Source organism: Aquarana catesbeiana, linkage group LG06 (assembly GCF_042186555.1).
Source record: "Aquarana catesbeiana isolate 2022-GZ linkage group LG06, ASM4218655v1, whole genome shotgun sequence".
NCBI classification, from domain to species: Eukaryota; Metazoa; Chordata; class Amphibia; order Anura; family Ranidae; genus Aquarana; species Aquarana catesbeiana.
Genome location: NC_133329.1, coordinates 369,554,175 through 369,568,054, shown reverse-complemented (window position 1 = coordinate 369,568,054; position 13,880 = coordinate 369,554,175). Strand labels below are relative to the sequence as shown.

Here is a 13,880-nt window from a genome sequence, read left to right as displayed (position 1 = left end):
AGGTATTACATGCATACATTGCACTTTGACTTTATAGGTTTTACCAAAGCTTGTCAAAAGCTCTGCAAACGCTTTGCAAAACCTCGCTGGTGGAGCAGCCAGAGTTTTATGTTGTTCATGCTGACATTTTGCAGATGATTCACCCCATTTATTACCCAAGTGCCTTATTTTCCTTTGGAGTATATCTGTGCATACACTGAGCTCTTAGTACAAGCTGAAGCTCATATAAACAAAACCTTCAAAATGTGCTGCCAACACACAGCAATGGAACAAAATGTACATCATAGCCAACATCATGGCATTTTCCTATAAAAGAAATATAATTTACACCAAATGTTCCCCAATCTCAACAAATGTCAGCGTCATTATTAAATTAGCAACATCAGAATTAAAATTACTCACAGAGGCCATTTTATTGTTATTTCTCCTGAATAATTTCTTTTACCTTAAAAAAAATAAAAAGATGGAAAAATTAATAATAATTACACCTCCGTCCTCCAATAATTAGACATTATGCCCTCGTTCACATGCATATTTGATAAAGGAAGCAAAACCAAACGTTAGGCCCTCAAGAGATAGAGGGATAGAGAGATATATCTCTATTTTCTAAACTAATCTAAACTGAATGTACATGAACACGGTGTGCATTATACCAGTTACATTGCCTTGAAAAAGTATTCACACCCCTTGAAATTTTCCACAAAAAATTTTGAAAATCATTTATCATTTTCCTTCCATTTCACAATTATGTGCCACTTTGTGTTGGTCTATCACATAAAATCCCAATAAAATACACTTACATTTTTGGTTGTAACATGACAAAATGTGGAAAATTTCAAGGGGTATGAATACTTTTTCAAGGCACTGTATAGACAATCATTAAGGCTAATTTCACACTGAAGGCGCTTTTCAGGCATTTTAGCGCTAAAAATAGCGCCTGTAAAGAGCCTAAAAAACGCCTCCCATGCCACCCCAGTGTAAAAGTCCGAGTGCATTCACACTGGAGCGGTGTACTTGCGGGACGTTACAAAATGTCCTGCAAGCAGCATTTTTGGGGCAGTTTGGAAGTGCTGTAAACAACGCTCCTAAAACCACCCCTACCCACTGAAATGCATGAGCAGTGCTTTGGAAGCTCTGTAACACAGACTGTTTTAACCCTTTTTTGGCTGCTAGCAGGGGTTAATAGCACCTTGCTAGCGGCTGAAAAGCACTGCTAAAACAGCAGGAAATCGCTGCTAAAATGATTGATGCTTTACCGCTAATTCGGTGTGGGCCCCAGTGTATAAGTAGCCTAAAAGTATAAAATGTATGGCCAAAATAGGTAACCATGTGCAGCTTGATTTATCAGACAAGGACATTCAAGCCTCAGTTCTCATCAGACAGGAAATAAAGTAATAATCAGAGCTCCAAACTATGGGAAAAAAGTCTACAATATATTGTACAATGTGAAATTGTATACAAATATATATATATATATATTATACAATCTGTACATTCTGCTGGGGTCAGAGAAGGATAAGGCCCTGTTGGGGGTGATTTGAAGCTACAGTAATCACATCCTGTGGTCATCAATGATCCTATAGCTGACCATACACTAGCAGAATTTCATTCTCTGAACATTTGTTTGATGTAGTGAGAGGGGTCAGATCTATGTTTGTTTTTGACAGCAGTGACAAAAAATTTGAAGCTGCAGGATGGAAATTTTTTTCTCAAATGACCAAAATTACCAACATTATGTGTCATTTCTATTCGGGAAATTCCATAAATCTCAAAACCAAAACGATAAAAGTGGACCAGTGGGAGAGAACATTCCAAATGAACCTCAGATTACAGTGCTATCCATGCCGCCAGGCTCTTATAAAACAAATGAAAAGAAACTTACCGGTAATCAGGCATTTTCTCACAGCGGCTCGTTCTGCGATATTTAGGCATTGGTGCCAAACTGAGGCTCCATCAATGGCTTAATTGGCTTGTGAATTAGACAAGACCGAGCTCATGGGACGTATGGGTTGCATGGGATGAGGAGAAGTAGGACTCCCATAAACTTATGTGGACAGTTTGGTCTCATTTCAGATACTCCTCGGCCTTAAACTCCTTTATCTCCGAAAACGTCTGAGGATTCAATTTGGCTCGGGACCTCCCCATGGTATCCCCCATCTTTCTCCCTTCTTCCTCCTCTGTATATCTTTTTACTGTTCTTTACATTACAATTTACACAATTGTTTTTATACCAGTTCGGCGCTCGCAGTGTGAAAGGGGTCTCAAAGGCAAAAGATGACAAAAAAAATTTTTTTTTGATCTTTTGCTTTAAAAAAAAAAAAAAAAATGTTTTACTTCCACCCTGGACTGGAAGTGATGTCATGACATTGCTTCAATCCTCCAATGCCATAGAGGGGATCAGAAACAATCTTGTCTCGCACTGCCTCTGTAACCAGCCGGCCACACTGTCGGATTGTTTCTAGGGTGCGCCGGCGAAAACTGTAAGCCTGTGAAACACCAGTGATCGGAAAAGCGATTCAGTTGCTAATGAGCCGCCTGAACAACTTTCATGAGAAAGCCAGCCTCCGGCTAAAATAAATAAAATAAATGATAATGGGTTTATGGCTGATAGCTTCAGTCATAATCCTGGTAAACCACTTGCAAACTGCAAAGTATATATACGCACTGCGGTCGGCAAGTGGTTAGTGCGACTTGAGTACCATTAGACTGCAATATGAACTGTCAAAAGTCGCATCTTAAAAGTTATCAATGCAACATTTTTGCAACAGCCAAAGTCCCAATGGGACGTCAAATGCCTTTGGAGTCGCACAAAGTGTGAATAGAGCCTAAGATGGCAGATGCCTTTGCAGTAAACAATAGGAAGGATTAGTTCCTCTAACACTAAAAGTCCCTTCTATTACTCTCAACCTCCTCCAAGTTCCTTTTTTGATGCTGTGATCGACTTCGTTAGAGGGTGGCTACGTTTGTTCTCTATGGTCGCACTGTATGTAGGAACGCAGCCACCCTCTCTTACTCACTGCTGAGTTGGACTTTGGGATTTGTAGTGTGCAGAGGGTAGGACACATTTGTGATGCGCCAAAACTTTGGCCGCTGAAAATTATCAGCTAAAAAAAAAAAAAAAAAAAAAAAAAAAGGGTTTCCAGCGTTGACAGAAAAAAAAAAAAGTGCTGCTGAAAACCCCCACGATTTTACCTTACTTCTGGTGTGTTTTTTTTTTTTATAGGTCATGTGACTCAAAATATGCATCCAAAACACAACACGTGTGCATTTTTTTTGTGTTCTTGCTGCATTTTCATGATGGGATTATTATACACCAGAGGGTATTATCTTATTGTCATACTGTTCATGTAAATTGTTGTCTTGTGTTTTTTGTTTTCTTCTTGTATGTAAACCAGTTTGTTGTTTTTTTTTACCATTGATCATTTTTTTTGATTGAATATTTTTTTTATATATTCAATAAAATGGACCTTTTTGTACTAGCCAAGTGTGTGTTGCCTTTAAATTCCCAACGAAGGGGGAATCTCTTCTTTTTTTTTTTTCTAATTGCTGCGTTTTCAATGCATTTCAAAGGCGGAGGTGTGTTTTTGGTGAGAATTTTTTTTTTTTTAACGGCACTAAAAATGCAGCAAGCAGGATTTTTAACACAGCTTCAAAAAGGTGCCGATAATGGCCGACAAATTCATATTCATTTAAATTCATGATAATAATTCAAAGGTCGAAAATAATTAGAGACGCACTGAAATTTCAGCGGCTGAAACGTATCGGCCGAAAATGGTGTTTTGGGCATTTTGCCGGTATAGAAAAAGGTGCCGATGACGGCAATGAAAACTTAACACGTGCGTTATCGATGCGTTCTTGCTGCTTTTAACGCATTTCAACAAGGAGGTGCGTTTTTTTTTTGATTTTTCCACTGACCAAAAATGGCGCAAGCAAGATTTTTAACACCACAACGGAAGTGCAATGGACCAGTGTGAAGACAGACATAGAATTGAACCCGGCGGGGCGAGGAATAGGGCGAGTATCACTTCTAATTCCCCTACACTGAGACCTAATGGGCATTAACCCTCACAGTGCTGGGGGAGGGGGGTGGGGACTATTTCTATCATCCCCTGAGTTCGGATTTATGTCGTTCTCAATAAATGTGACCTTATCATTACAGGTTCTCCTCGTAGATCATGTGACTTGTAGTGCCCAGCAGGTGGATGGAAAGCTATGAAAACATTTCCTGTCTTAAAGGGACAGTCTATATGTGAGGTCCCCGGATGTGACCTTCCCCAGGGCTCTGCACAGCCCCCGTGCTCCTAATAACAGACAGTGGAGTGATCTCTCCATCCATAGATACACACATACCTCTCCTCCCGCCTCTCTCCGGACCCCAAACACATACAACTATCGTCCTCTTCCGTGCCCGGCGCCGCCTACCGCAATGGCCTCCTGCCATTGGTCAGACACTGCCCCGCCTTCTCCCTCGTATCACCTCTCTGCTGATTGGCCGACAATGCGGAAGTTTCGGCGGCGCAGGGCGCGATTGGCCGGATGGGGTTGACGGAGAGACCTGTGAGCCAATAGAGGAGGGCGAACTCGCTGACCATACGCTGTTATCAGGCGATGTGACAGCCGTGCTCAGTGCTGATGGCTGCTGGAGTGTGAACTCGCTGATTGGTCAGGAAGATGGAGGCGGGAGGTCCCTGCTTTAGTGTTGTCATAGCAGCCGTGTCTTGATAACTTGGGTGGATGGATCTCTGAGAGGGGAGGAGCGCTGACATCATCACATCCTGGACCAATCAACGTCACACTGCCAGTCACATTAATTCAAATAAGCTTTATTGGCAGGACCAAATAAATTTTCACATTGCTAAACGTTGTTTGTAAGGGAAGGAAGGGGGTGGAGAGTTAGCTGTAGAGCAGCTTTTTTTTTAATGAGTAATAAAAGTCCATGTTTTTAACCGCTTCCATACCGTGCAAATTCTGGTGTTCTGTCAGAAAGCCGCTACCCATCAGAAAATGCAACCTTAGTGACGTATTGCGGCCATCTTGGTACACCCCGCACGCGTCCACAGTAAGCCTACAGTCTGAAGTCGCCAAGTGGACATCTTTTTACACCCACCGGAGTCTTGCATTTCTCACTTATTTTTACCACTAAACTGACCTTGTATAGTGAAATACAGGATTTAGAAATCCGTCAAACTATTCTGATGTTGAATTTTTAAAAGCAGCGGTCTTCTGTCAGATCAGCAGGCTTGCCGATGCTTTTAAAATTCAACATCAAAACCGTGTTACTGACTTCCAAATACTGTATTTGACTATATAAGCTCAGTTTAGTGGTAAAACTAAGTGTGAAATGCCAGACCTCAGTGGGTGTAAAAAGATGTCCGCTTGCCGCCTTCTGACTGTGGGCTTACTGCAGATGAGTGCGGGTGTACCAAGATGGCCGTGCTGGAACGTCACTTCCGTTACATATTCTAATGGGTAGCGGCTTTCTGACAGCAGACCGGCATTCCTCTCCTACATGTAAAAATCATATTTTTTTGATAGAAAATTACTCAGAACCCCTGAACATTATATATATTTGCAGAGACCCTAGAGAACAGAATGGTGGGTGTTGCAATTTATTTATGTCGTATGGTATTTGCGCAGCAGATTTTCAAACGCAATTTTTTTGGGGAAAAAAAAAACCTTTATGAATTAAAAAACAAAACACTAAAGTAAGCCCAATTTTTTGGTATAATGTGAAAGATGATGTTACGCTGAGTAAATAGATACCGAATATGTCACGCTTTAAAATTGCGTCTGCTTGTGGAATGGCAGCAAACTACGGTGCTTAAAATTCTCCATAGGAGACGCTTTAACCACTTCAGCCCCAGAAGATTTGCCCCCTAATGACCAGGCCATTTTTTGCGATCATACGGCATTGTACCCAAACAAAATTGACCTCCTTTTTTTCCCTCAAATAGAGGTTTCTTTTGGTGGTATTTGATCACCTTTTTTGCACTATAAACAACAAAAAAACCAACAATTTTGAAAAAAAAACAATATTTTTTATTTTTTGCTATAATAAATATTCAAAAAAAAATGTCTTCATCGGTTTAGGCCAATATGTATTCTTCTACATATTTTTGGTAAGAGTAATGGTGGCAATTTTTAGCAGGACTGCGACATTGCGACGGGCAGATCGGACACTTTTGACACTTTTTTGGGACCAGTGACATTTATAGAGCGATCAGAGCTAAAAATAGCCACTGATTACTGTATAAATGTAATAATTAAAAATATATATATTTTTTTACTTTCTGCTATAATACATATCCAAAAAAAATATAAAAAAACTAATTTATTCATCAGTTTAGGCTGATATATATTCTTCTATATATTTTTGGTAAAAAAAAAAAAAAAATCACAATAGGCGTATATTAATTGGTTTGCGCAAAAGTTATCGTGTCTACAAAGTATGGGATAGATTTAGGGATTTTTATTTTTTTTTTTATGTTTTAGAGCCCTTTCACACTGGGGCGGTTTGCAGGTGCTATTGCGCTAATAATAGCGCCTGCAAACCGACCCGAAAGTGCCACTGCTTTCATTCCAGTGTGAAAGCCCCGAGGGCTTTCACACTGGAATGTGTGCAGAGGCGCTTTGCGGTGGTATTTAACCCTTTCTCGGGCGCTAGCGGGGGTAAAACCGCCCCTCTAGCGGCCGCATACCGACGGTAAAACGCCGCTAATAATAGCGGCGTTTTACCGCCGACGCCGCCCCCGCCCCAGTGTGAAAGGGCTCTTACTGGTAATGGCAGCGATCTGCGATTTTTAGCGGCACTGTGACATTGCGATGGAAAAATCTGACCCCAAATGAAACTTTTTGGGGACCAGTGACATTATTACATTAATCAGTGCTATAAAAATGCACCGATCAATGTAAAAATTACACTGGCAGTAAAGGGGTTAAGACTAAGGGGCGATCAAGGGGTTAAGTGTGTTCCCTCAGCGTGTTCTAACTGTAGGGGATAAACAAGATATTTGGGGGGGTACACCCTAAAAGATGCATTAAAGATGCATTAAAGATTTGGTCACACGGTATTGCTATATGGTGCTTAAGCCCACTTACTGCGACAAAGTACCCCATTGTTAGTGGGTCCTACACTATCCATAGACTGGGAGATCCTGCTTTTCTTTAATGCATCTTTTAGGGTGTGCCCCCCAAATATCTTGTTTGTCTATTGTATGGATTATGACCAAATCCTTTTGGGTGAGGAGCACCCCACTCCCTCATTAATTACCTCTCATTAGTGTCCACTTGTGTCATGGGTGGAGACCTCTAGTTCTCCCATATAGAGGAGTGTATGTCTCCCATGGTTCAGAGAAGCAGGATCTCCCATTCTATGGATAGTGTAGGACCCACTAATCATGGGGTACTCTGTCGCAGTAAGTGGGTTTAAGCACCATCTAGCAATATGTTGTGACCAAATCCCCATATTTTGATAATGTTTTTTAAAAAATGTCTAGGTGTTTTAAATAAGCCTTGCAGAAGGTAAATGTCTTTTTTGCATGTGTGCGCTGTAATATTTTGTTCTAACTGTAGGAGGGGGTTGGGCTACCTGGGACATGCCAGAGATCACTGGGAACAGAAGATCTCTGACATGTCATCTGGGAGAATGGAGAATCGCCTTGTTTACATAGGCAGTTCCCCGTTCTGCCTCTGTATACCGCGATCTCGGGTCGCCGGCGGACGTAGCGTCCACCGGACCCGCAGGTGGCTGATCGGCAAGTCGTTAAACATCTTTACAGGTACAGTTTAGACCCCTTTCACACTACAGCGGTGCTAAAATGCTGATAGTTTTTGCCGTGCTTTAGTGGCGCCTTTCGGCCGCTAGTGGAGCTGATTTTACCTTTAAAAAAAAGGTAAAAAGTCCAGTTTTGCAGCACTTTCTAAGCGTTTAAAGGCACTTTGGAAGCGCTGCCCATTCATTGCAATGGGCAAGGGGCGTTTTGGGAGCCCCAAAGATGCCCCACAGACATAGATCCCAACTGTCCCTGATTTCGAGGGACTATCCCTGATTTGGAGCAATGTCCCTCTGTCCCTCTTTCCTCCTCATTTGTCCCTCATTTTGGTCTGATCTGTATAGTTGTATATAAAATGCACTTTTTATCTTTCAAAAAGTGTTTCCCAGTGCTAAACCTTTCATCCAATTTCTAATTTGCTGCATTTGTAAATTTCAAAAGCCAATATAAAGGAATAGGAATATAAAGGAAAAAAAGGCACTTGTGGGCACTTTTGTATAACTCTCCTTGAAAGGGGGCGTGGCAGGGGGTGTGTCCTATGCCTGCATACTTTTGCTAATAGGTGTCCCTCGTTCCCATCTCAAAAAGTTGGGAGGTATGCCCAAAGATGCTGCTTGCAGGACTTTTTATAATGTCCCGCAAGCGCACCGCCCCAGTGTGAAAACACTCACTGCAAAGAATGGGAGGCAGTTTTCAGGCACTTTTTAGAGGGTATTTCTAGCACTAAAACGCCTGAAAACTGCTTCAGTGTGAAAGTGGTCTTATGCCCCGTACACACGAGCAGAATTTCCCTCAAAAAAAGTGTGATGGGAGCTTTTTGGTCGGATATTCCGACCGTGTGTATGCTCCATCCAACTTTTTCTGTCTGAATTTCCGCCAGCAAAAGATGAGAGCTGGTTCTCTATTTTTCCGACGGAAAATGGTCTTGACGGAAATTCCGTTCCTCTGTATGCAATTCTGATGCGCAAAAAATCACGCATGTTCGGAAACAATTTGACGCATGCTCGGAAGCATTGAACTTCATTTTGTCGGCTCATCGTAGTGTTGTAGGTCACTGCATTCTTGACGATCGAAAGCTCACAGAACTTTTGTGTGACCGTGTGTATGCAAGCCAAGCTTGAGCGGAATTCCGTCAGAAAAACCATCCAAGATTTTTCAGACGGAAATTCCGCTCGTGTGTACGGGGCATTAGAGTTGCACAGGAGGTCTGGTGCTAGAACAACTGCGCTCGCTCTGACGTTCTCGACAATACCTCACATGTTTGGTGCGATCACCATTTACATATTTATTTATTTTGTTACAAAATAATTTTTTTTTTACACTTTTTTTTTGTACTAACTTTATTGCTATCACAAGAGATAAACAACATCCCTTGTGACAGCATAGGCTGTGACAGATCCTCTTTCTGGCCTCCCATGCAGCTGGTCAGACACAGATCGGTCCGATCGGCTGCTTTCATGGCTGCTGGTGGCCAGGCAAACAAAGGGGTGGTACCGAAAGTGACGAACTACTTGTGGCTCACAGTTTCCGTGGTTACAAAGAGAGGGAAACGACGTCAGTTCCTCTCTCTCTCTGTACAAGGCAGCCATCGCCACCGGTCGCATCGCTTCCAGGCACCGCCATGGGACAGATTTTTCTTTAAAGATGAACTTACACTTTAGGCCTCATGCACACGGACGTTTTTACAGCTGCTTTTTTGAGCTTTTTTTGCAGCTTAAAAATGCCTGTCTATCTTAGTCTATGGCTTCATGCCCACCTAGGTGTTTTTGAGCTGCAAATGGCATAGCCATTTTTAAGCTGTAAAAAAAACCCAGGACCAGTTTTTCAGCTGTAAAAACGCTCTAACGCTGATAAACGCTCAAAAACGCTCAAAAACTTCATTCACCAACGTTTTTTAACGTTTTTGATCTATTGAGAAAAAAAAAAAAAAACATTTTGAAAAAAAAACAAACGCTAAAAAACCCTAATGCGGAAAAACGCTCAAAAACGCTCAAACGCTAAAAAACGCTATTGCAAAAACGTTGAAAAAAGTTTAAAAAAATCACTGCAAAGATACTGGCGTTTTCATAACGTTATTTTAACAGCCTGTGTGCATGAGGCCTTAATTTCTAGGTCACTTCAATACCGGGCACTTTCCCCCCTTCCTGCCCAGGACAATTTTTAGTTTTCAGCACTGTCACACTTTGAATGACAATTACGCAGTCATACAACACTGTACCCAAACTACATTTTTATAATTTTCTTCCCACAAATAGAGCTTTCTTTTGGTGGTATTTGATCACCTCGGAGCTTTTTATTTTTTGCTAAACAAACTAAAAAAGACCACAATTAAAAAAAAAAAAAAGTTTTTCTTCGTTTCTGTTATAAAATGTAGTTTTCTCTTTCACTGACGAGCTCTAAAGAGGCGGCACTGATGAGGCGGCACTGATGAGTTGGCACTGATGGGCACTGATGAGGAGGCACTGATATGTAGAATTGATAGGCACTGATAGGAGGCATTGATATGCAGCACTGATGGGCACTGATAGGTGGCACTGATATGCAGCATTGATGGGCACAGATGGGCACTGACAGGCGGCATTGATGGGCATTGACACACCCCCTGTGTGTCTGATCTCTGTACCCCCACTCCTGTGTGTCTCCTCTCTGTCCCCCCCGTGTGTCTCCTCTCTGTCCCCCCCCCCGTGTGTATGATCTCTGTAACCCCCCCCCCGTGTGTGTTGGGGGGGGGCTGCTGCACACTGAAGGTTTATCTTGATGCATAGAATACATTAAGATAAAAAAAACTCCTACCTTTACAACCACTTCAAGCTATATTTTTTAAATAATAATAATAAACTTTATTTTATATTGTACCTTCTTAAAGGTAGCTTCTCCAAGCGATTGTAGATCCCACATTATTGAACTGCTCTGTTATGTATTTTCCATGATGTACAATTAACTGGCCAGGTGACAATTTACATATAAAACAAAGTTCTCTAAAGTAATAAATTGGATTGCAGGTGTTCTTTACTTGTAAAAAACATCAATGAATGTATATGAATGAGTCATAGGCTCCTGCTGCTGTCAATCACAGCCAGTGAGTCAATCAGGAGATGGAGGGGGCAGGGCCGCACAGCTCCATGGTACTCCACAGGAGGGAGGGGCCAGGAGTGCCGACGTAGGACCCGAGAAGAGGAGGAGCCAGGGTGCTCTGTGCAAAATAACTGCACAGAACAGGTAAGTATGACAAAAAAAAAAACTAGACTTAAATATCACTTTAATCTGATTTCACTGCACACTGTGAGCTTCGTGTGTGTGCAAAAGAAACTGCAACAAATCAGAGACTCTTGTGAAAAAAAAACGAATGGTTAACGCTGCGCTCAAAAACAGTATATAAATAACAAAATTGAAATAAATCAAATAGATGAAGCTGCCAGCACCAAAAAGTTCTAAATACAAACTCAAACCAGTGGAAAACATGGGGTGGGTGCAGCGCTAATAACAGTGTGAAAAAAAAAAACGAAAAAATTGAAGTTCATATCAAATATTCAGAAGTGGTGAAAACCTGAGATAATGAATTGGAAAACTAAGGCAGAGCCCCAAAGCATGATGTTGCCACCCCCATGCTTCACAGTAGGTATGGTGTTCTTTGGTTGCAACTCAGCATTCTCTCTCTCCTCCAAACATGACGAGTTGTGTTTCTACCAAACAGTTCTACTTTGGTTTCATCTGACCATATGACATTCTCCCAATCCTCTTCTGGATCATCCAAATGCTCTCTAGCAAACCTCACACGGGCCCCGACATGTACTGGCTTAAGCACATCTGGCACTGCAGGATCTGAGTCCCTGGCGGTGTAGTGTATTACTGATGGTAGCCTTTGTTACGTTGGTCCCAGCTCTCTGCAGGTCATTCACTAGGTCCCCCCGTGTGGTTCTGGGATTTTTGCTCACCGTTCTTGTGATCATTTTGACCCCACGGGGTGAGATCTTGCGTGGAGCCCCAGATCGAGGGAGATTATCAGTGGTCTTGTATTTCTTCCATTCTCTAATTATTGCTCCCACAGTTGATTTCTTCACACCAAGCTGCTCGCCTATTGCAGATTCAGTCTTCCCAGCCTGGTGCAGGTCTACAATTTTGTTTCTGGTGTCCTTCGACAGCTCTTTGGTCTTCACCATAGTGGAGTTTGGAGTTTGACTGTTTGAGGTTGTGGACAGGTATCTTTTATACTGATAACAAGTTCAAACAGGTGCCATTAATACAGGTAATGAGTGGAGGACAGAGGAGCCTCTTAAAGAAGAAGATACAGGTCTGTGAGAGCCAGAAATCTTGCTTATTTGTAGGTGTCCAAATACTTATTTTCCACCATAATTTGCAAATAAATTCTTTCAAAAATCAGACAATGTGATTGTCTGGATTTGTTTCCACATTTTGTCTCATATAGTTGGGGTATACCTATGATGACAATTACAGGCCTCTCTCATCTTTTTAAGTGGGAGAACTTGCACAATTGGTGGCTGACTAAATACTTTTTTGCCCCACTGTATACGTGGTTTTATGATGTTTTTTATTGATGTTTGTACAATAAAATTATTTTTTTTTTTTAAAAACTGTTTGTGTTTTGGTGCTCACCTTAGTGACAACCTCAAATCCCTAAAAATCCTATCCACTTTATGAGAGGAAACCGTTCCACCCAATTTATTGTACTTTCCAGGGGATATTCATGGAGTCTTTCCTCTTCCCTCCTTTACAGCACAGTTCCCCTTCACATCACAGGCCCCCTTTATATTACAGTGCACTGTACATTAATGTCACAGGACTGCTCTGTAAAGGGGACTGTGATGTAAAGGGGACTGCTTTGTAAAGGGGGGGAACTGTGATGGACACTGCGATGTAAGGGGGACTGTGATGTAAAGGGGGGCACTGCGATGTAAAGGGGACTGTGATGTAAAGGGGACTGCTCTGTAAAGGGGGGCACTGTAATGTAAAGGGGGGCACTGTAATGTAAAGGGGGACTGCTCTGTAAAGGGGGACTGCTCTGTAAAGGGGAGCACTGTAATGTAAAGGGGACTGCTTTGTAATGCAGATTCAATCTTCCCAGCCTGGTGCAGGTCTACAATTTTGTTTCTGGTGTCCTTCGACAGCTCTTTGGTCTTCACCATAGTGGAGTTTGGAGTTTGACTGTTTGAGGTTGTGGACAGGTGTCTTTTATACTGATAACAAGTTCAAACAGGTGCCATTAATACAGGTAATGAGTGGAGGACAGAGGAGCCTCCTAAAGAAGAAGATACAGGTCTGTGAGAAAGAGGGGCTGTGATAAAAGGGGACACTGTAATGTAAAGGGGACTGCTCTGTAAAGGGGGGCACTGTAATGTAAAGAGGGGCTGTGATGTAAAGGGGACTGCACTGTAATATAAAGGGGACTGCACTGTAAAGGGGCACTGTAATGAATTACAATGCCCCTTTACAGTGCAGTCCCCTTTATATTACAGTGCAGTCCCCTTTATGTTACAGTGCCTCTAGCAATCACAGCCTACACTTTTCTATTCTAATCTCTGCCTCCCCTGCACAAGACACCTTTGGCAGGGCAGAGGCTGTGATCAGTCCATGTCCTCTCCCAGCTCCCCCGCCCGACAATGTCATCCTATCAGCAGGGCAGGGGGGGGGGGGGGTGGGAGGAGCCCTACATTCTGATCCTACATTGTTGGCCGGGTGGGCGGAGGAGCCAGGAGAAGACACACAGGCATGGCCACACTGCAGGAGGTGAGCAGCGACTGTGGTCTGTGATAGCCCTGTGCGGACCATGGTCACGCTCATCTCCTGTTGTACGGCCCGGTCATCAACAAGCCACAGACCGGCACTGGTTAGCAGCCCGGGGGTTGGGGACACCTGACATACTGCACCTTCTGAGCCTAGCCTGTGTGAACGATATGGCCACTTGCAGACTTTGCAGAATTCACAAGCAGCTTAACTATTAAATACAACACAGGCGTTTAATCCAACATAGTTTTACCCCATATAAAAGCAATACAAAGATTGTTTTCCAGTCTTTCACAGAGACACTGCAGCAGAAAATGAAAAAAAACTTAGCAGGGTAAGGGAGCAGGGGAACAGTAAGGCCAACTG

The 13,880-nt window shown here is 42.5% G+C and overlaps 1 protein-coding gene across 3 annotated transcripts in view; it reads right to left on the bottom strand.

Moving 5' to 3' along the window:
• MMADHC (metabolism of cobalamin associated D) overlaps positions 1-4,503 on the bottom strand; it is a 37,882-nt gene extending 33,379 nt beyond the window's left edge. Inside the window, exons 1-2 of one of the 3 annotated variants that reach the window (XM_073634203.1) lie at positions 4,351-4,464; positions 403-445 (exon numbers count right to left, since the gene is read on the bottom strand). In XM_073634203.1, the coding sequence (XP_073490304.1) occupies positions 403-411 (9 nt within the window). In that variant the 5' untranslated portion in view covers positions 412-445; positions 4,351-4,464. Of the gene's footprint in view, positions 1-402; positions 446-4,350 lie in introns of all 3 variants that reach the window. The other 2 variants (XM_073634205.1, XM_073634204.1) reach the window with 2 other exon arrangements.
• Positions 4,504-13,880: the final 9,377 nt, after the last annotated feature.